Source organism: Ambystoma mexicanum, chromosome 1q, assembly GCF_040938575.1.
Source record: "Ambystoma mexicanum isolate Mex_15411 chromosome 1q, UKY_AmexF1_1, whole genome shotgun sequence".
NCBI classification, from domain to species: domain Eukaryota; kingdom Metazoa; phylum Chordata; class Amphibia; order Caudata; family Ambystomatidae; genus Ambystoma; species Ambystoma mexicanum.
This window is the reverse complement of record NC_090922.1, coordinates 1,019,030,160-1,019,050,190: the sequence shown is the minus strand read 5'-3', so window position 1 is coordinate 1,019,050,190 and position 20,031 is coordinate 1,019,030,160. Positions and strand designations below refer to the sequence as shown.

Sequence of the window (20,031 nt, the reverse complement as noted above, 5' to 3'; positions counted from 1 at the left end):
GTGCCTCATTCAGATTTTCGTAGCACGCTTTTGCTGGTGACATCAGGATCATCTTCTGTTTGCCTACCTTTACCCAAGACCTTGCATCTCGGACTGACTCTCGGTTATCCCTCTTTGAATGGCTTTCCAGGGGTGCCTTATGATGAACTCTGCTGAGACTAAAGTCATCGAGCTGCCTGCCAACAATGCTCCACCCTTGTTTCTTCCCCCATGTCCTTCGTCCTCCTAAGACTGTTCTGAAAGACCCATAGCATCAGGATTCTTATGAACAGCAACCTTAACCTTCACCAGTTCAGCATTTCCACTCTGATCGTTGCTATCTATACCCACCTGCTAATGATGAGGAGCACAGGACCCCCTTCTCACCAACGTCTCCATCAGATCACTCATCTAGATCCTTATACCCAATCAACTTTAATACTCAACCATCTTGGCCATTACTCTAGTCTTATGTTGGGCCTCCCTCTTTATGCATACCCACCCTCAGATAAAGTCCTAATTTTGCCACTCATTCCCTTTACACCCACACCCATGCCTCCTCTAGCTCTGCTTAATGCCTCCATGCTGGCTGCCTCACTATGCAATGCTGATCTCTTTTCAAATCCTTCCTCCTCGTCTTTAAATCGATTGATGGATCACTGATTAGCCTCCCTCCCCCTTACCTGGCTACATGATCATCACCTGCTTCTCCACTGTAGCACCCTAACCCCCTCCCCAGCCCCTGTCTTCCTGTGCACTTTCACGCTTCTGCTCACTCATAGCTCCCACAACTGGAACACCCTCTCCTTAATATCAAAAATAAAACACTAGGCACTATATCCCCGACTCTTTTATGCCCCCCCCCCCCTGGTATACCTTTTTTATTTACTTCTGTTTTGCTTGTTTTAAAAAAAAAAAAAAAAAAATGTGAGGTGCTCGTATTCCCTTCCCACTTTTTTTTTTACTGCATGTACCCTTTACCCTTTTAAACATCTGTTTCACTTGTTCCCTGAAAAAGGAGAACACGCGAAAAGTGCCCTGGCACAAATGTAAACTGATGCACGTGCACTGATGTAAAGACGCGTCACTGAGTACACATATAACTAAGCATTGAGTGTTGGGGCACCCTTGCTGTACATTACTAAATGCGTTGCTAAAGAGACCACTTTGCCCTTCTCGGAAGGTCATAGATGTGACACGTGTGCATTGGCTAATGTGAGGTTGATGCAGTTTTCCTGATAGAAGCAGGGCAATGGTTGCAACACTTGCATGCCCTGAATCTAGTAAAATCATCAGCTGCCAGTGACGTTCATGTATCCTGAGCAGGGACTCCACTCCATTCGAAGTAACGAAGTGATTCCTTTGGAGAGTGAAGAGAGTAACGCCATTTACAATCTGCGATTCGCTGATGTGGCTAAAACATGCATTTTAAGCCGAGCACCGCATTCTCAAGGCAACATTCATCCGAAGAGAACAGATTTGAGCAATCTCACTTGTTTATTGTGTTAGATGTAACATAACTTTAAACCATTTGCAGTGAAATATTACTTCTGAAATAGTTTATAATAAAAACATACTCACTCTCCTTCCCTTTGGACCTGGCAGACCCGCCGATCCCCTTTGCCCCGCAGGACCCTAAAAAATAAATGGCAAAACTTGACCAGTGTGAAGCGAAACATTGATTAGCAAGTGACCCAGCCCTCTGCTTTCCATCCTTTTACTAGAACGTGAACTATGGCTGCTTTAGAAAGGTGACATTCAAAACTGTGAATAGAAGATGATATTCGGAGCACTATTCTGTCCTTTTATGTTTACTAAGCGTGTTTGTGGTGAGCACATACCCCCAGAAATCCAGGGCACAGGTTTCTAGAGTATGGGTGGAAAGCTAACATATGCAGTGCTTGCCTCTCTGCTGGAGCCAGCCTACACCTCACAAGTCTGAATCCAGCAATATGCCCTACTCTGCCTTTCATCCTTCCTTGCTAGCTCGATACAATGGGATAATAATGAAATATGTTATTAAATCATTTACATGTGGGAGCAATCGGGCACGAAGCACTATATACAAACACCATGTATTCTATTTCTGCAATGCCTTCGCCTAGAGGGACTTCATGCCATCCTTAGTACGAGAAGGACTGGATTGTGCAATAGGTATTGGCAAGACGCTATTGCTTGGCATTACAAGTAAGGGGACCCGTTTCTGGCCTAATCAGAAAGTTGTATAATGCTCCCTGGAAACTGAGTTAGTGGCATCATGTAATTGTACATGCAAATGCACAGTTACCTACAACATCTGTGAAGCGCCAGTCATTTGCAACTCTTCATCTGGGTAATAGGCGCATGTTCCCCGTCATGTATGCTCAGCTCGCAAGTATGTGCCACTCTACTTGGGTCTCATTCAGTGAATTCTGCTGTGGTTGCCTTGTTTTTCTGAAGGCCACTGGGAGCCATTCTACAGACATGTTTGCACGTGCGCAAATGCAGTTTTCACAGTAAAAGCAGTGCTGCAAAGGTTGCTCTAATGCAAATATGTACTTTCTAATACATCTTTACACCAGGGCAGTTTTTGCCCCATTGCATAATACTTTGTAAAACTGCCCTGCCCCAGTGCAAGAATTCTGTAATATGGGCCCCATCGTGTCTTATAAGTAAACCTATGTTACCCATGTTAAATTCAAGACAAAAAATCTATTTACACCTGGTCAAATATTTCTAAATGATCCAAGCACAACAGAAAATTCCTATGAATGTGGTTCGGGGAGCATAAGCACACACTGGTTTCTGGGCAGAGCCTCTTCAGCTGTTTAGCCAGGTGTTGATGGCAGACATTGTAGGGTGGGATGAACCAATGACCTTCTGTACTGTTCTTTATGATGATTGTGAGGTCCCACCCCAGAGTCTTAATCTTTTCAAATAGCTTCCGGTGCAAACTGGACTCGCGAATCTTTGAACAGTCCCGTAGGAGCGGTGGAGCAACACTAGGCCATGGAAAAGCGCCGCTGTCCGGCATCAAAAGTCAAAAAATTCATATAGCGGCTGACAAAATGGACCGGCAAATCAAGCATTCCGCCATGTCAATAAAAGTAGACAGTCATGCTAGTCAAAAGTATGTACAGAAGCCCAGGTGAAAGCATGAAAGATGTCCCACAAAAGAACGGTTCCATGTGTTAATATCGCCGCAAAAATATAGCCATACAAGAATGGCGCCTTTTTTTTTCGGGGATACTACCCCATGGAACCTGTGGGGACAACCCCACAACCCCATATTTTTTTAAAGGCATCGGGATCACCCCCGGCAAACCCCTGCTCCCATTTATCCCATAAATGATCCCCACTAATAATATCGCCCATGGCGTTTCCCAACGACTATACATATGGCGATATTATTGGTGGGGATAATATCCCTGTGCAAAGCAGAAGTGTCTACCTAAACTCTGGTGGAATGGACCTCACGCCCTTCAATTTCCTCCTGGTTTGTCAGGTCGTAACAGGTCGTATTACACATAACAATCCACTTTAAAATAGCCTGCTTCGAATCGTACCTTTATGGGTCATTGAAACAGCAACCGAAACTTGCACTTCAATCCTACACTGCGTAGGTCTAGGGTTGTGGTATTCAAACATTTTGATGCCGTAACCCTCTTCCCTAAAAATACTGTTGCTGTACCCCCTTTGAGTAAACATATTGTTGCCCCCTCCAGATGCCATATCTGCTTCTATTTTCTACAAAAAGCAGTCATTGTACTCCCTTTGTGAAGAGCCCCTCATTGGACATCCTTGTCCCCCCACACAACTTGAAGACCACTGTGTCAAGGTGATGAAACCCTACCCCATCTTGCAAGGATGTAACACCGAATTAAGAATATTCTGACAATTTCACCTTAGGCACAAAGGAAAGCCAGATTCCTGCCTGGTGAAGCCTTCGCTCGCGGGAAGTCGACTCTTGCCTGTTGAGTTCTGGCACTGAATGTCTGACTGTCAGAAAAAATGCCAGTCACGACCTTCCTGTTTACTCCCTCATACTTTGGTTAAAGGACGTGGGGTAAAGATAAGATGTGGAGGGAGGGGTAACGAGGGTTCTGGTGGGGAACGCTGCTGCAAGCCTTTGTGCCTCCAGCATCAGTAAAACATAATTTTGGCAAACATCGGCCAACTGAGAGCACCCTGCCAGATCTGCTACCAGGACCTACATTTCAATCGGAGTGTCCAGGCCTAAAGTGAATGGGAGTAAGCTCCTCCTCTTTGTTCAGATAATGCATTATGGCAGTGTTTTCTGCCAGGGTCTGTCTGAAATTCCTTTGATAGATGGGAGAAAGGCCCAGTGACCTTGATGACCCTGAGCCCCAGTAACCTAGTGGCCACTCAATGAAAGATCGAGTAGGTGGGTTCTCCAGCCAAAAATAAAGATATCAACAGTGGCCATGCATGGGAAAAAGGTTTCCCATATTTTAGATTGTAGTGAGATCTCCACCATATAGTATTAATGTGCCCTTGCCGTTTAGTGTTCTGGTCATGTTACAACATGTGTCTGTAGCCTCCTTGCCATCTTTGACCATCTGAAAGGATAGAGCTCTCATGCCAGCTGGCATATGGACATCTTTCTCTTTGCCAACCTCTTTATTGTGCATCTTGCAAGAGGCATTCAAGGCCCGGCTAACCATTGCAAACTACTTTACGAGTAAACAATCGAGCCTCTTTGGCGAGTTATTGGGTGTCAGAGTGAATATAGCACTCAGCACCTGCGCCACTATCCTTTCCCACTGGTTCATGGGTCAAAAGAAACCAGGGAACTCCAGATGTGAGCCTCTGTTTTGTGCTTATTTACATGGAAGAGAAGGTCCCCCGTACGTCATGTACCACAGGGACAAGACATGGGGCCACATTACGACCCTGGCGGAAGACCATGGTGCTATTAGCACCATGGTCCATGCCGGTAAATTACTGACTCCGCCATGGAGAAAGGGGGAATTACCACCCCATTACAAGGTTGGGGGAGCGGTAATTCCCCCTTCCTCCATGGCCCTTCCCCATTCTTGCCCCATAGGGCTCAATGGGAATGGGGAAGGCGCTAAGTACGGTGCCGCAAATTGCGGCACCGTAATTAGCACCAAGGTCCCTTTGCGGGTCCCTACTTTAACGGCTGGTCTACACCAGCCGTTAAGGTCGGGTCCCGCAAAGGGACCTCGTAATTAGACGCTAATAGGTTAATGGCGCCGCAGCCTTTTACAGCGCCGTTAACCCATTAGCGTCTGGGTCGTAATGAGGCCCATGGTTAGTGAAAGACCTGCTAAAAAGACTCAGTGACTCCACATTAGCATATGACTACAAAATATAATTTAGTACATCAACATGCCATTGGAGCAGCAAGGCGTTACTTATAACAGTATTACCTGACTCATTGGAATGGCTATGTTAAGGATCCAGAAAGGATCAAGGTATGTACCAGGTCCATTGGCTTTACAAAGGCTTCTTTGCAAGACCTTGACATCAAGGACAAGCTCAGCTTCCTCTCTGGGACCTGATCCAAACTTCGCAGGAGTATTAACTCCACCACCTTCAATTTCATCAAGGGAGAGACATGGGGTCTTCAGCATTCCCACTGAAAATCCGTCAACATGCAGAGAAAGTGGACACACACCTGACGCTTGTTAATTGGAGTCCCAGTGGAACTGCAGGTGTTTGTTAGCCAGCAAAGGTTTTGGGGGAGTGAGACCCTTATTTCTAACGAGCATGTTCTGGTGCACGGGATGGTACAAGTTCAAAGACCAACTCCAGAGCTGTAAAGTGTTGGGACCTGAAACCATCCCTACCATCCATCAATGGAGAAGCAGACAAGGGCAGCAACACCGATTGGGGGCAGCACCTGCTGCTCAAACCTATAACATTCCCTGACTGGAAGGGAAGTCCCTCCTCTGCTTGGACAGAGGCAGCAGAGGTAATGGTTATACTGGTGTAGTTTGCGTTTCCAAGAGCTGGGCACATACTGTGGGTCTGATGGCCAAATCTACTCGAAGCAAAGGAAGACCTGTTTTTTTTTAGGACGTCAATTCATTCTTTTTCTTCATCATTTTGGACATCAATCTTTCTTCACACTACAGCATTGAAACCAGTGTAGATTTGTGACTTGGGTTGCTGGGTCGGGACACGCGCACATGCTACCTATACCGAGTGTGCTCAGTATCGTGAACACCTCAGTGATCCACTTAATGATGTCCTTATGGGGCATATCGTGATGCTGTTGTTATACTCAAGGCCCAGACTACAAAAGGCAGCATCATGGCTGGTCTGAGAAAACATCTGTCACTTGGAATATCACTGAAAGCTACAAGTAGCCCGGTCCTGACGGGCTTTTTGGCCCCAAGAAAAAAAACAGAGATAAGGAGGCATGAATGGCTCCATTCCAATCCAGAACTTCACATGTGGCGGCCAGCAATGCCTAGCAGGAGCTGCCCCAGTTGGTGTTTACAGATTTCAAAGTCCAATCTGACCCTATATCTATTTAAAAGGACAGGAATGTGAGGGAGGAGCTTGCCCTTTAGGAAGCCAGAGTATATGCCAGCTATGTGGCTGTAAGAGAGACCACTGGTTTACTCCCCTTATGGCGAAGTAGTAATGCAGTAATGGGGACAGGCGGAAATGGATTTGTTGTTGTTACTTTGACAGTGTCATGTGTGGCTAATGAATTTTACGTGGCCCAGATTTGCAAGAGAATGGGCCTCATTCCGAGTTTGGATGTAATCATGGCGCTATTAGCGCCATGACTACCTCTAATACCGGTACCGAGTCCACCTCGTTCAATGGGGACTTACCGGTCTATTCCGACCTTTGCGGGACGGTAAGTCCCGATTGAAAAAGCCATTCCCCATTCCCATTTGAGCCCCATAGGGCTCAATGGGAAGGCGCTAATAACGGTACCGCAAATTGCGGTACCGTTATTAGCTCTAAAGTCCCTTAATGGGTCCCGTCCTTAACGCCTGGTAAAACCAGGCGTTAAGGAAGGGACTCGCTAAGGGAACTCGTAATAGGGTGCAAAGGGATTACCGGCACCGGTGTCCTTACCCGGTATCCCTTTGCCCCCAACTCGTAATGAGGCCCAATGTGTCTTACCCATGTCTTTTAGCCTGTTGGCAGATATTAGTCTTAAAGGGAAATAGATTGCAGCTTACTATAGTTTAAAACCCCTGGGAGTTGATCCTTGCTAAAAAGAATACACATTGGGGGAAGACCTCCCTCCGCTTCACAGCCTTCCCTCGACGTTGACAGCTGCATCATTAAAGCAGCCCTACACCTGCATTGCCCTCTAAGAGAGCAGTTTCAAACCTCACTGTTGATTATGGATCCATGAGTCATGACCTCGCAGCCATGTCGCCACGATCCTCGCATATCTCACTGACTGCAGGTAGACAGCCTGGAGCCTGGACCATTTCGAAAATACATTTGGCCTTGGCACGTAGTCTGGGAGATGCTGACACACTCTATTTCCGGCTTTACGGCCTCAGCCTCCTCTTCCTCGCGACTGTTTTAAGGTCTCTAAGACTTCGCTCTCTTTTCACGTGCGCCCAACTCATGCACAGTTCCTATGGCAGTCGCTCCCATGATTTCGCACTTTCCCTCCCCCGGCGTCCTTGCGCAGAGTGGTCTGAATGCTACCAAGGCCTGTGCAGGGCACCTATCAGGGAAGGCACTTCTCATTCCTTGGAAGTACCACGAAGTGCCCGTGGCTGTAGCTGGTGCCAGGCCAATCGCAAACCATAAACAAACACATAAATCCTGCACGCCCTTGCCAGTGGGGCTAAAGGCCTCCTGTGTGTGTGGTGGCCAATTGTTGTTGTGTAGCTTAATGAAGGCAATTCATCAAGTAAGCACTTTTATAGAGGGGCGACATTTGGAGGCCGTAATGATTGAATGCCCATGCACTGTGTGGGGGCTGAGGGCATTGTGCTCATGGGAATGCATTGACATTTGAAGACCTGCTGTGGGGCAAAAACGTGCCACATGTGTGCTCGGCATAAATGAACGTGATAAGGGCGCTCAAGTGTCGTTTCGAACAACTTCCGTGCGTTGCATGTTTCAGAGAGCGAGCAAAGCTTGTCTTGATTTAAATAATCCCTCAGTGGCTGTTTCCATTTACTATTGCAAAAAGCCGAATGGTGGCTATTGCACTTCTTCCAGAATATTACAGTGAGCCACGTGCTCCCCGGTAATTGCAAAGTGTGCGCCTCAGTGGCTTAATTTATTTAAAGAAACTTGAAATCTTTTAGCCAATATATGTCTATCAGGCTTATAAATAAATTTTCCACGAGGACAAGCAACTCAGTGAAGTGGACGTGAGCTCTAGTGTTGTGGCTCAGTGCTAATTATTACAATGATGGCACTATAAACTGGCCTACCTCACAATTTCATGAACATACCAAGAATATGTAGTTTAATAGAAACCAGGCAAAAACAATGCAACCGAATGCAAGTATGTGTTTGTCAAAGGATACGCCATTTACTCACTTTTATTTCTTTGGCATTTTGACTTTTGCCGAATCAAGGTATGAGATTTTTTATAAGGGCTGGAAAAAACGCGTGTGGACTAATGCATCCACTGCAGAATTATGCATGAAACTGAAGGTCACGGGATCGAGCCCGAGCTCGTTCACTTTGCCTTTCCTGGGGTGTGTAGGATGACCGACATTGCCTTTGCTAATTGCACTTGTAGTGAGCATGAGATGATGGGCTGTGTACCAAATTGCTGTCATATTTTCTTTATCATTCACACAATGGGATTCACTCTCATTTTTTCCTTTTTTAATCTTAAATATGCCAAAGGTGAATGAAGGTTGTATTATTAGTATTAAGTGCCCAGATACCCTTGGGTTAGGTGCGCTAAATAAATAAATAAATAAATAAATAAATAAATTATACTTACAGGTAAACCTTCGGGACCAAACGTCCCAGGGGTGCCTGGAGGTCCGGGATAACCCTGAAATTGCAGTTACAGATATTATTAAAGAATGAAAAGGGTATTTCCATGAACATTCACACAATGATCACAGTTATGCAACCTGTTTAGTCTTGCATTTGTGTACATTTGATTTATACATTGTTTTGTTCCAAAGCCCTATACATGCAAAAATGAGATGCAACATTAAAAAAAGTGCAATAAAGAAATAATCACAAATATTTGGTGAAATGAATGAGAATCAAGCGGTGAAAGATGGATTAAAGAGCACATTGAACAAAAACAGATCAAGTAAAAGAAAAATGCAAGGGCGCTCAAGTGAGATTTATATACGGAGGGCATGAGGGAGAAATATATTCACTGTGAGCGCATTCCATAACCTTGGGGCCAGAAGTCAGAGAGATCTGCACACACATCTACATTAGGCTCCCTAGATGTTTTTGACTACAACTTCCATCAGCCATAGACATCATAGTCAATGATGTGGCCTCATGGGAGTTGTAGTACAAAGCAGATGAGGGGGCTGCAGGTTGCAGGCCACCGGAGATACATGGTGCGCTAGGCATTGGAGAAACAGAAAGAAAATCAAGTGATACTGTGGGAACCCTTGAGTAGGTTGATAAGTAGAGAACGGAGAAGAGCATTAGACTGATTTAGGGAGTGAGTCTTGAAAAGAACATAAACAGAAGGGCCTTGGAAGCAGAGAGAAATAAGCCGATCCAGGTGTACAATACATCACTATTGAAAAGGGGGAGACAAGGCAATCAATGACAACAGAAGAGACATCTCTTAAGATAAGACCCTGGTATGCCTACTTCCAGGGTGTTGCTAGGTCTGGAAAAGATCTGGGGCTACACTAATATCGGGACTGTCGGGACTCGGGCTAACTAGCCTTTTGGTTGTAGCCCCAGAGCTTCTATCCGGGGCTACAACCAAAAGACCCGGGGCTATAGCCCCATAAGCCCCCCCTAGCAACGCCTCTACCTACTTCCGAACCAGTACCCTCCGACCCCCTGCTTTTAACGTTCAGACCATCCCTGCATATGAGAATCTTTTTTGTTGTTGTTGTTACAACTGTGTTGGTAATTAGACATTCCCATAACTCCCTTCTTTGCTTGTTGCTTTCCTCTCCTATCTCCTTTCTTTTTCTCTTTCCAATTTTTGTGATTGTATGTGTTTTTGTGTGTGAAATAGAGACCCAGTTCAGATTAGCAAGGGAGGGAGTGAAAAATATGTGATGAATAACAGGGAAGCACAGTGCGAACATGGAATGAGGAATAGAGTGAAAAGAATTTTAAAAACTATGCACAAGCATACTGACATTTAAGGAGCCAAGCAACAATGATTGTGTTGCGATAAAAGCACGGTGTGCGAGGCGGGCATCAAGGATGGAAAGGGAAGTAAGGAAGAGATCGTTAGTATAAAATAGCTGTAAAAAACACCAGTGAAGAACAGCAGCAAGAAAATCAGAGAGTGGATATATTGTGTGACATTTTATGCATGATAATATCGTGACATGTATATTTAAAGCAAGCGTGGTTTACACCTATCTGAGAAGAAAATACAAACATGATGCAGTGAATCTTTTGTTGTTGTACACACACCTTTGTCAAAAACATGCACTGACGTAAATAACACTAAATGACTTTGCAAAGGGACATACTACGAGTTTGGAGGTACATGAAAAACAGGTAGTAACAGTGCAGCGTCCTGCTTTTTCAGCTCAAGAGCATGGGTGTGTACACTCGTAACCTGTACAACTGCAAGGGTGTGCAGTGTGGTTTTACTTCCATTTCCCCATAACAACACAAACTTATAATTCCACAAAGATGTGACTTTGTTTCCACTGTTGGGAATGGTAAATCCGTTTGGAGGTGTTAGCACCCTTAACATCTGCATACTCGTGAGGCGGCCCTTGATGTGAATATAGGACCACTCTCCAGGTCACCACAGCAGTTCAGCATACAATGGACATTCACGCACTTGCACCCTCCTTGCATACCATTACGTAGCATTTGCACACGAAGATGACCGTGCCAAGAAACGGGTGTGGGTTGGCAATTATCCACTTAGGTTTGTGTTTCCGTGTCAATCAAGCACACGCTTGTGCCACAAGCAGAGGAGTAGCCAGGCTTGTCCAACAAGTGGGGCCTGAAGCTAATGAAATGGGCCAACTGCAGTGACATTAACATCTGTAAATGCCCACACAGCGCTGCTGAGTGGGCATCAACAGATTCTGGGTGGGCCGTGTGATTGACACTTGACATAGCCTGTTGTGATAGGCACAGTTATCACTATAAAGTTTGCATTACTGTCTGGTTAAGACAGTCATACTGGATGAGTTGGCTCTCAGATGCTAGACCTGCTTTCCTGTGACCATCCTAGGATTTGCAGCTCTGGTCTGGATATGGGTGCTTGCTCCAGCCGCACATATTCTGGAATATGCTTAGGTAGTTGGGACAGAATCAGCTCCTACCTCTGGTCTCTCGGTGCTTCAAGGACAGCAATGTGCTGTGTTGCATCCACCATCTCCTTCGTCATGGTTTTTCTCAGGTGATGTAAGACCAGGAACCTGGCTCATCCTTTCAAGTCATTCCACCTCTTGTGGACATCATCCGCTGTCTTGGGGTGCATGGACACTGCTACCACCTCGTCAGCATTGTACTGCAATCGCTCATTTTTGTAGCACTTGTCTTACTGCTGAGGGCCCCAAACAGGCAGGACAGCCATCCTTCATCAGCCAGGATTGTGATTTCATCCTTGCTCAACTTTATTTTACCTTTGTGCACTTCGCTACAAGAGCCCCATGATCCACTTTTAATGCTCATTTTGGTTAAAGACAGCCACAAAGTAAGCCTGCAGGTGGATGGAGATTTTCAAAATGGCCGCCACACAGTTATTAGTATTTTCTAAAAATCCGCCAGCAGTAACAGTTCTTTTTAAACCAACGTCTCCTGGCGTTGATAGTCTATTTTTAAATTAATCTCGGGTGATAACCATATTTTATTACCATTGTTCTCATAATTGGTTGTAACTTCTCAGAGTAGCTTTAGCAATGGCGCTACTGTATTTAGGTCCAGAGCTTTCTATGCACGGAATGTCAATGAGATTTTGATGAAGCCGTTGGTGGTGCAAGACAGATCAAGCAGGGTGCCCAAGCTCCGTCATTAGGGACATGGTCCGGGTGACCTGGATCATTTTGCGAAGAAGTAGTGGGGTGGAGCCACTTGCTGTCACATTTAGAGCAGCCATAATGAGCTTTTTCCCTACCAGATTGCAGACAGCTCCCTGGCCCTGCTGCCTGCTGCTCGAATGCTAGGAAGTCTACTGGGAGCAGTGATTGTCCTATGCTGCTGCTTTCTAGGCTCATGCACTTGTATAAGAAGTTAGTCACCTCCCCATCTGATTTTCTTCAATGCCGCAAGCAGGTCAACCTCTCTTTCTCATCACCCAAGTCGTCCGTTCCATCTATTGCGTCCATTTTGTCAGGGAATGGGGCAAATGGCAAAGGAAATGAAAGGGGCCACATGTGAGGGAAAGAGAGTGGCAAATAATGAGGGCTGAGAGAGGGCCACCGGGTGCAGTCAATTGGAGCAGAGAGAGAAGCAAAGTTCGAGGGTAGCACCATGATAATCGCATGAGCTAGAGGCAGCTGAGTCTCACTGCCGCTGCACCCACCCCAGTCGAGGCTCAGTTGAGAGGCTTGGGCTACTCACACATCCAGGGTCGGCCTGGGACATAAAATGGTCTTGGCACCAATAGAAAAGTGGTCCCCCGTTGCAAATGACAATTCATTCTTTTTGTGACAGACTGTTTGAGTAGTACCCAAGCGGGAGGTTTTTGATAAATATGATGCAAATTGCGCATTTTAAAGAATATTTATTCAGTAACACTGGTCAAAACTACGAGCTGCATGGTGAAGTAACTTATCAAACTTGCCCACATGGGCCAACACGTGGGCCACTTTGACGACAAGAAAACAGGCTCGACTTTTGGTTCGACTTTGCCCTATTGCCCTACAGGGAAGTCCGAGCCTGCACACATCACAGTTTCGGCCACGGCGCATAGCTCTGCTCAGGCACATTCGTTCACCTACCCAGCCAGCAGGAAGTGAGGATGAGTGCGTGCAGTCGCAAGTGACTGACAAGTGACTGACTCCCAAATCTGTAGGTGTTTAATTTCATGAATTCCTCTGCCGAAAAAGTGAGCTAAAGCTCTGACTGCTGGTTAAGAACACATAACTAGATCAATGGGACGCTAATGCCAAGATACCTGCTAGCTGCCATGGCAACAGAATACTGTAGGTGACCCCTTAACTCGACCCTCATAATACACGTTTACATAACCTTCCCCACTTTTGTTCCATACTCTCTATGAAGCCCCAAGAGCAAACCAGACAAGTCCCAGGCCGCGTCTTGGTAAAGCCATTTCAGTTTTGGTGTACCCGGACTCTATTTTCCAAATGATGACTCCCAGATGCCCCTCAACAGAAAACTAAAGTGCTGTGTTTCTGCACTTTACAGGCACCATTCCATCAGCTAGCGCTCACCTTGCCCCTCTCCCTGAAGTCGTGACTGCTGCTAGACCTCCCCATCATTACTCTACACTCTTCCCATGAACACACAAGATACGCAATCCCTTCACATGAGGATAGCCAAGCAGTTCAATGAACTTCCCCAGGAAGCCACTTCCGTTTAGGTTTAATCTGAGTGGTGTAAACTCTAAGTTAATTTCCAGACCACGACCCTGACAGTTACAGCTGTTAACATCGCAGATCACTGGCAATGCCCAGCCAATACCAGCTGCTGGGTTCGGCCTGCGGCCAATAACCAATTATACAGCCTCAGGTAACTCCAGCTCCACCATCACGCAATTTAAATCGTTGTTCTCCCTGAGCTCCTCTAAAAGAGAGGAAGGACAACTGATACTGAGGGCTTTGGCAGCAAGACAAGAAGCTGGAAATCAGTAGAAATACGTTTCTATGAAAGTGCTTCATTTTTCCCACCCGTCAACTCCATTTTCTGTGGAACGTGACTGTTTTCCCCTTTCAAGCTCCTTGCCAGCGACCTGTTGCTCTGGATTTGCTTCTTCTTTGCAGATCAGGGTGCCAGTTCCTCCGCAGTCTGAGACAGCGCAGATTACTCACTGTTCGCATGGGATTCCTTGTGAATCAACAAGCGTCTGCCATTTTAATGTGAACTCAAGCAAGAATTGCGGGAATCACAATGTGCTCCTGGCCAGCATAACCCTTTACACATGTGGGTATATCTAATCACCAGAGGGAAGGTCTTCACAGAGGAAGAGTGGGAAGCAGACCCGGCCCCCAAGTAGAGGGGGAACTGTGAAAGGGTTGTTTTCTGAACTGACCCTGTACTGGGGAATGGTGGCATGCAAGCAGTGAGATTTGGAATGATATCATGCAACCAAGGACAGAGCAAGAGGGGTTTCTTTTTCAGGAGAAGGATGGTATGGCAATACTGCACTGATTGGCACCACGGTGAAAGACCCCACAGTGTGCCCATAGTGGGAAGAAGATGCCACCCACACTTTGAGGAGACCGACCTGGAAATTTGAAACTAGGGCAAACATTGTTTTTGTACTGAAGGGAGATTAGGGCCCTCATTTTGATTCAGGGAGTAACAATAAAAAGTAGCAGTATTTATTTAAAATGCCATATGTTTTGGCCATTCACCTAATTAAAGGTAATGGGGTAATGAACTCATGGTGTATTCTTGGAATACCACATGCTGTAAATTCTGGTTAAATAAGTTTGAATTCCTCCGATTTTAGCACCACTAAAAGGTATTTGAACAACCTTTTGTGCTTACACACCCCTTCAATTAAGGCACACAGATGTGCAAGGGCAGCCCCAAATAGTGAAAATGCAGGCCTCTGATGTAAATATATTTGCCCCTTTGCTGTATTCCATCTCCCTGATAATCATTTGCAGGCCACCTGGTCACCATATGAATATCCTTGATGAATGGCTGGATTTACTATGCATGATTCTGGAGGCGTCCTAGAAAACCATTATCACAGGAGATTTCAACCACTGCGTAGTTTAAACACTATAGGGTGCCTTGCAAACATGAATATATGAGGCTTCCCCTACTCTGCTGACAATCCCATCAACTCAGATGGATTCGAACCTGACCTGGTTCTCATCCACAATGTTCCCAAAACAAAACCCGACATCACGCGTATATCGTGGCCCAATCACTTCCCAGTCTCCAGCACTATCCTCATTTCCTAAATCCTCCATAAAACCAGGAAATTTATCAACCACTGACTTCTGTCTGACCCCTGAATAAGGTCAACACAAAATCATTAGGAATCCATGGAATTCTGGAAATCTTCATAAGAACAGCAGAACCTGAAAAATGTCCACTATGAAATCACAAGATCACTTGATTGCCTAGCCTATGAGAGGAGAAAGCACCTAAAAACACTACTGAATTTAATTTAAAAAAAAATTGCATTATAAGCATGGCCACCCTAAAGAGATAAGGTCACAAATTGGAGAGAAAATGATGTTGATCTCAACGGGAAGAGGACAAACTGGTGCCATCACTAGAAATACCAAAGAGCCATACTTAATACCAAGAAGTTACATTACCAATCATGGCTGATGCATTCCCCTCACAAGACATCTGAACTATTCCAAATCTTTATGGAAGCCACATACACTGAGGGTCTCAAGTCCATGCCAAACCAGTCATAAAATCCATACATGTGCCAGTCTAAACATCCTCAAGCAAAGCCTTCGACACACCAGTCATCTTAACTTACTTCTACATCATCGACGAGTCAATCATCAGAATTTAAAAAAACCTGAAAGCCCTAGCTGCCTAACACGGCGCAAGTCCAACATCTGTCTTAAAACAAAACATTTACTCTCTAGCCCTAACTTTGACAGCCATCTCGAATGCTTCCCACACCATGGACTGTCTCCCAGCAGCCCTGAAAAGATCCACAATCACCCCAATCTTAATAAAGGCAAATGAGGCCCTATCTGTACCAGCCAACTACAGACCCATCACAACCATCCCCTTCGAGACCAAAATAATAGAATAAGTGGTAGCCTTACAAATTCAAGAGTATTCAGAGGAATTCTGTTCATTACAGACAGTTCTGTGCATTATGTTGCCTGGCACAGTGGCCTGCGATAGTGCTACTATACCATGATCACTTCCACCCCCTAAGCAAGGATGAAAATGCATTTTTATGTACTGTAAGATCATGACAGTTAATCTCCTGAAATAACACATGCAATAGTTCAGACAATCTGCATGATTTACCGATAATAGGGAAGCACACGCCTAACTCATAGTGCTAAATATATGCACTCTGACTTAATTTTGCACTATGCAAAATTCATAGTGAGGACGTAGGAGGGATAATCTAAAGTGTCAGGGAACTATCACAGTGACCCTAAAGTAGGGGAGAACTAGAATGTAGTTCCAACAGTTTAGGGGCAGTAGGTCTGAGATCCCACTCGGGAGCAAAGGAATCATTTGCTAGGTGCCTGTGTATGCGGTAGGCCCTTCAAAAAGGAGATGAAAACAATCGACTCTGAGAGCAGATCTACTTAGTTGAGGAGGCACCAGGGAGGGCAAATGGACATGTCCAGAAACTGTGACTACCACGTTCTCCGGGCCCAGTCCAGAGCAATCAAGATCAACTTGGTCTCAAACATGCACATCCTCCTGAAAACCAGCAGGCGGACAGGAACTGTCAGGAATGCATAAAGGAAATCAAATGTTCATTAGACCCTCAGTGTGTGCCGCAGATCTGCCTGCTGAGGAAATTCCCTGGAGCAGAACATCTCTCACTTCCTGTTCACACTGGAAGCGAAGAGGTCCACCTGAGGAGTCCCCAATGGGAGGGGTTCTCTTCTAGAACTTCCTGGCAGAGCACCCACTTGTGGGAGACTGACGTTTGTCTGTTCAGGGCATCTGATAAGAATGTTCTGTGCCAGCCAGATGAGCTGCCATCAGAGATACACCATGCTCCAGAGCCCCAAACACAGTTGCATTGTTTCCTCTCACAAAGTCAAGGATCCCACAACACATCGCTGTTGAGGAATTGCACAGCCACCGTGATATCCGTCAAGATCAGCACGCCTTTGTCCTTCTGAGAGGGGAGGAAGGCAACCAGGGCTAGTCTGATCACCATTCATTCTGGTAAATTGTTATGTTCCCGAGACTGCCACAGGCTGCTCACCGCTAGGTCCTGCAGGTGAGCACACCAACCTTTCAAAGGAACATTGGTGACCACTGTCAATAGAGGGCAAGGTTGCCGAAGCAACACTCCGTTCACCAGATTGTCTCGTAGGGACCACCATGCCCAGGATTCCAAGAGGCCATATCCGGAACTTGCAACAGATCCAACATGCTTCCCTGGAATTGGGACACTGGCAACAGAGCAGCTGCTGAAGTGATCGCATGTATGTCAGGCCTCCTGCACCATTAGAACGCATGGAGCCATGAGATCTAACAATTGCACAAAAAAAGGAGGCTGCAACTTTTCCCTGATATTGGAGGAATTGAACCACCTGAAAGATGTCCACTACTCGGTCCTGAGATGGGAAACCCTTCCAAAGCGAGTGTCGAAAACTGCACTGGTGAATCAGAAGGATTGGGACGGCACAACCTGAGACTTCTTAAAGGTTGAGGAGAAGCCCAAGCTGTGCAATAGGGAGCATGTGTGTGCTACAGATGTGCCAATGCCTGGTCTGTTGAGTGAGCTTGGATAAACCAGTCCAGTCATCCAGGTAGGGGGACACATGAATGCTATACCTCCCGAGTCAAGCTGCAACCCTTGCCAACAGCTTGGTGTGGCCCCTAGGTGCCAAAGAATGGCAGGACCTTGAATTGGTAGTGGCAGTAGACTACCACACATCGTAGGTATTTCCTGTACCTCGCATGGATCGGCATGTGGAAATAAGCATCCTGAAGATACCAAGAGACCAACCAGTCATGCTGATCAAGAGGGTGGCACATCTGGGCCAATGTTACATCTTGAATTTGATCTTGCAAAGGAACAAATTCAAAAGACGTAGAACCAAAATGGGATGCAAACTGAATACCATCCCCTGAATCATTCTGAGTGTGAAACATGTTCTATCACACGTTTTCCTGAAGCTGACAGGCCTCTTACAATAGGCTGGTGTTTGGAGGCATTGGGGGGCCTTAAGGTGGATTTCTAGAACCTGGCCTGGTGGACAGATTTTAGGAGGCCACCCTAGTTCTAGTGAACAGGGTAACTCTGAGAGGTTAACCAAAACCCAATCAAGGTAAACGTGGAAAGCACTCAAGGCTATTTGCACAGTGTGAGGGGGTTGAGGGGTTCACAATGAGTCCACGCACTGAAGCACACAATAATTCAATTTAGACAGGTAAGTAGAAAAATACTATATTTATTCTAGGCCCAAAACACAAACTAGGGAATGGAACAAGCAGGTGATAACATTACACAGCACTCAATAATAAAACATACATACAATCAACTAAGTTTTTAGGAATGCATACATAACTTATTCAACAAAAATAAGGTAATTATTGATGCAGTAGAATGGAACCAAGTTACAAGAATTATACCCTAACTTTATATGTCCTATTCCTATGATGAGTGGGGCCTTGTGCCCAAATGTCACAAAGCTTTGTCTTAGGAAAAGGGTATGATGTAGGAAATGTTATTGTGTGGGTGACATGCTTCAGAAGATATTCAACAAAGTTACTGGTAACTAAAATTGTATTCTTATCTTACAGATCCAGGCAAAAAGCCATGGAATGGAAAAAACAAACTTTATTCTAAGGGTTATTCTAAGGAGAACTGGCGGAGACAAATGCATTGCGATTACTTACCTCCTTCACTCTGTTTTTCCCAGATGACTAGATGGGTTGACTGGGGGTCGCTGTAGGTAGGGTTTCCCATTATTTGTCCAGTGAGAGGTGCCCAGGAGCTGTGGGTGCAAAGATTCTTCTGGCCGGTTCCAGGAGCAGAGTGCAACCCTTTGCAATAAAAAAATGAAGGAGGCACTGATGCAGACCTCATCAGGACATTTCACCAGACGGGAGAAGAGGAGCTGCAGGGACAGTTACTGCACTTAGGCGACAGAAGGCGTTCTTCCAGTCGTGGTTGAAAAATACCTTCCAGAGAAGGATCCCTTGAAGCTGGGAGGCTGAAAATTGGCAGGAAGGCGACATATACTACAAGCTAGTGACTACTCAAGTTTCAGCGATAAATGCAGAATGGCGATGATTCAACCGAGGTAGCTGACTGGAGAGCTGGTCCGTCCACTGGGTGGTCCAGGGAAGCTCCCTAAGTCTCACGACAGCTGGATTCTAGAGAATGGGTTAAGACAAGTTGGTCCAACCAGTCCAAGATTTGAAGCACTGATCATGGCCTTTGCATATTAGGTAGTCAATCAGGGCTTCATTGGGCCACATATAAGAAGGGATACTGGGCCTCTTCGGGAGTTGTCCATGGATCTTCAGTCAGCTGCTCTTCTGCACTGGATACTTGGCTCCAACGCTGATCTGAATAAATGGCTGCAGGAGTCCTCTTCTTATCCGAAATCCTGGCTGGAAGCAAGTTCAAGCCAACCAATGTGAAGGATCTGCACCATTCAAAAAGCCAGCAGTAGTCCAATCAGGGACCGCTGTGTGTTTCACTTATGCCACACACCTAGAATCTCAAGCACCACTGATGTGGGATGGGACAAGAAAATCCAACCCCCTTCATTAGCCAAGCACACACAAAGGCATCACTAACCCGCAAAAGCAGCAGCTTTCTAGGGCAAGTGCAAGACCTTTTATGGGGTTTCCTGACCTGAGAAGGCAGGAAGAAGGTCAAACAACAATATGGCCAAAGAACAAGTGAGAATCTCGTGGAATAGCCGTTTAAGGGCACTAGCCATGTTTAGTACCCATACAAGGTAAACACAAATGTGCACACTAGAAATAACACAAAAATGATAAAAATATAATTGCTGCCAACAGCTTGTATTTAGGCACATATAAAAGTAACCATAAATCCCAGTGTAAAAGAATGGGGTGAAACAAAAGTATTCCCACTGCACTGAATTGCAAGATGATGTG

At 45.6% G+C, this 20,031-nt stretch overlaps 1 protein-coding gene across 1 annotated transcript in view; it reads right to left on the bottom strand.

Annotated features, from left to right (window-relative positions):
* Positions 1-20,031, bottom strand: part of COL24A1 (collagen type XXIV alpha 1 chain) — a 910,546-nt gene that overhangs the window by 234,426 nt on the left and 656,089 nt on the right. Inside the window, exons 27-28 of the mRNA XM_069641689.1 lie at positions 8,897-8,950; positions 1,561-1,614 (exon numbers count right to left, since the gene is read on the bottom strand). Coding sequence (XP_069497790.1) covers positions 1,561-1,614; positions 8,897-8,950 — 108 coding nt within the window. The remainder of the gene's footprint in view (positions 1-1,560; positions 1,615-8,896; positions 8,951-20,031) is intronic.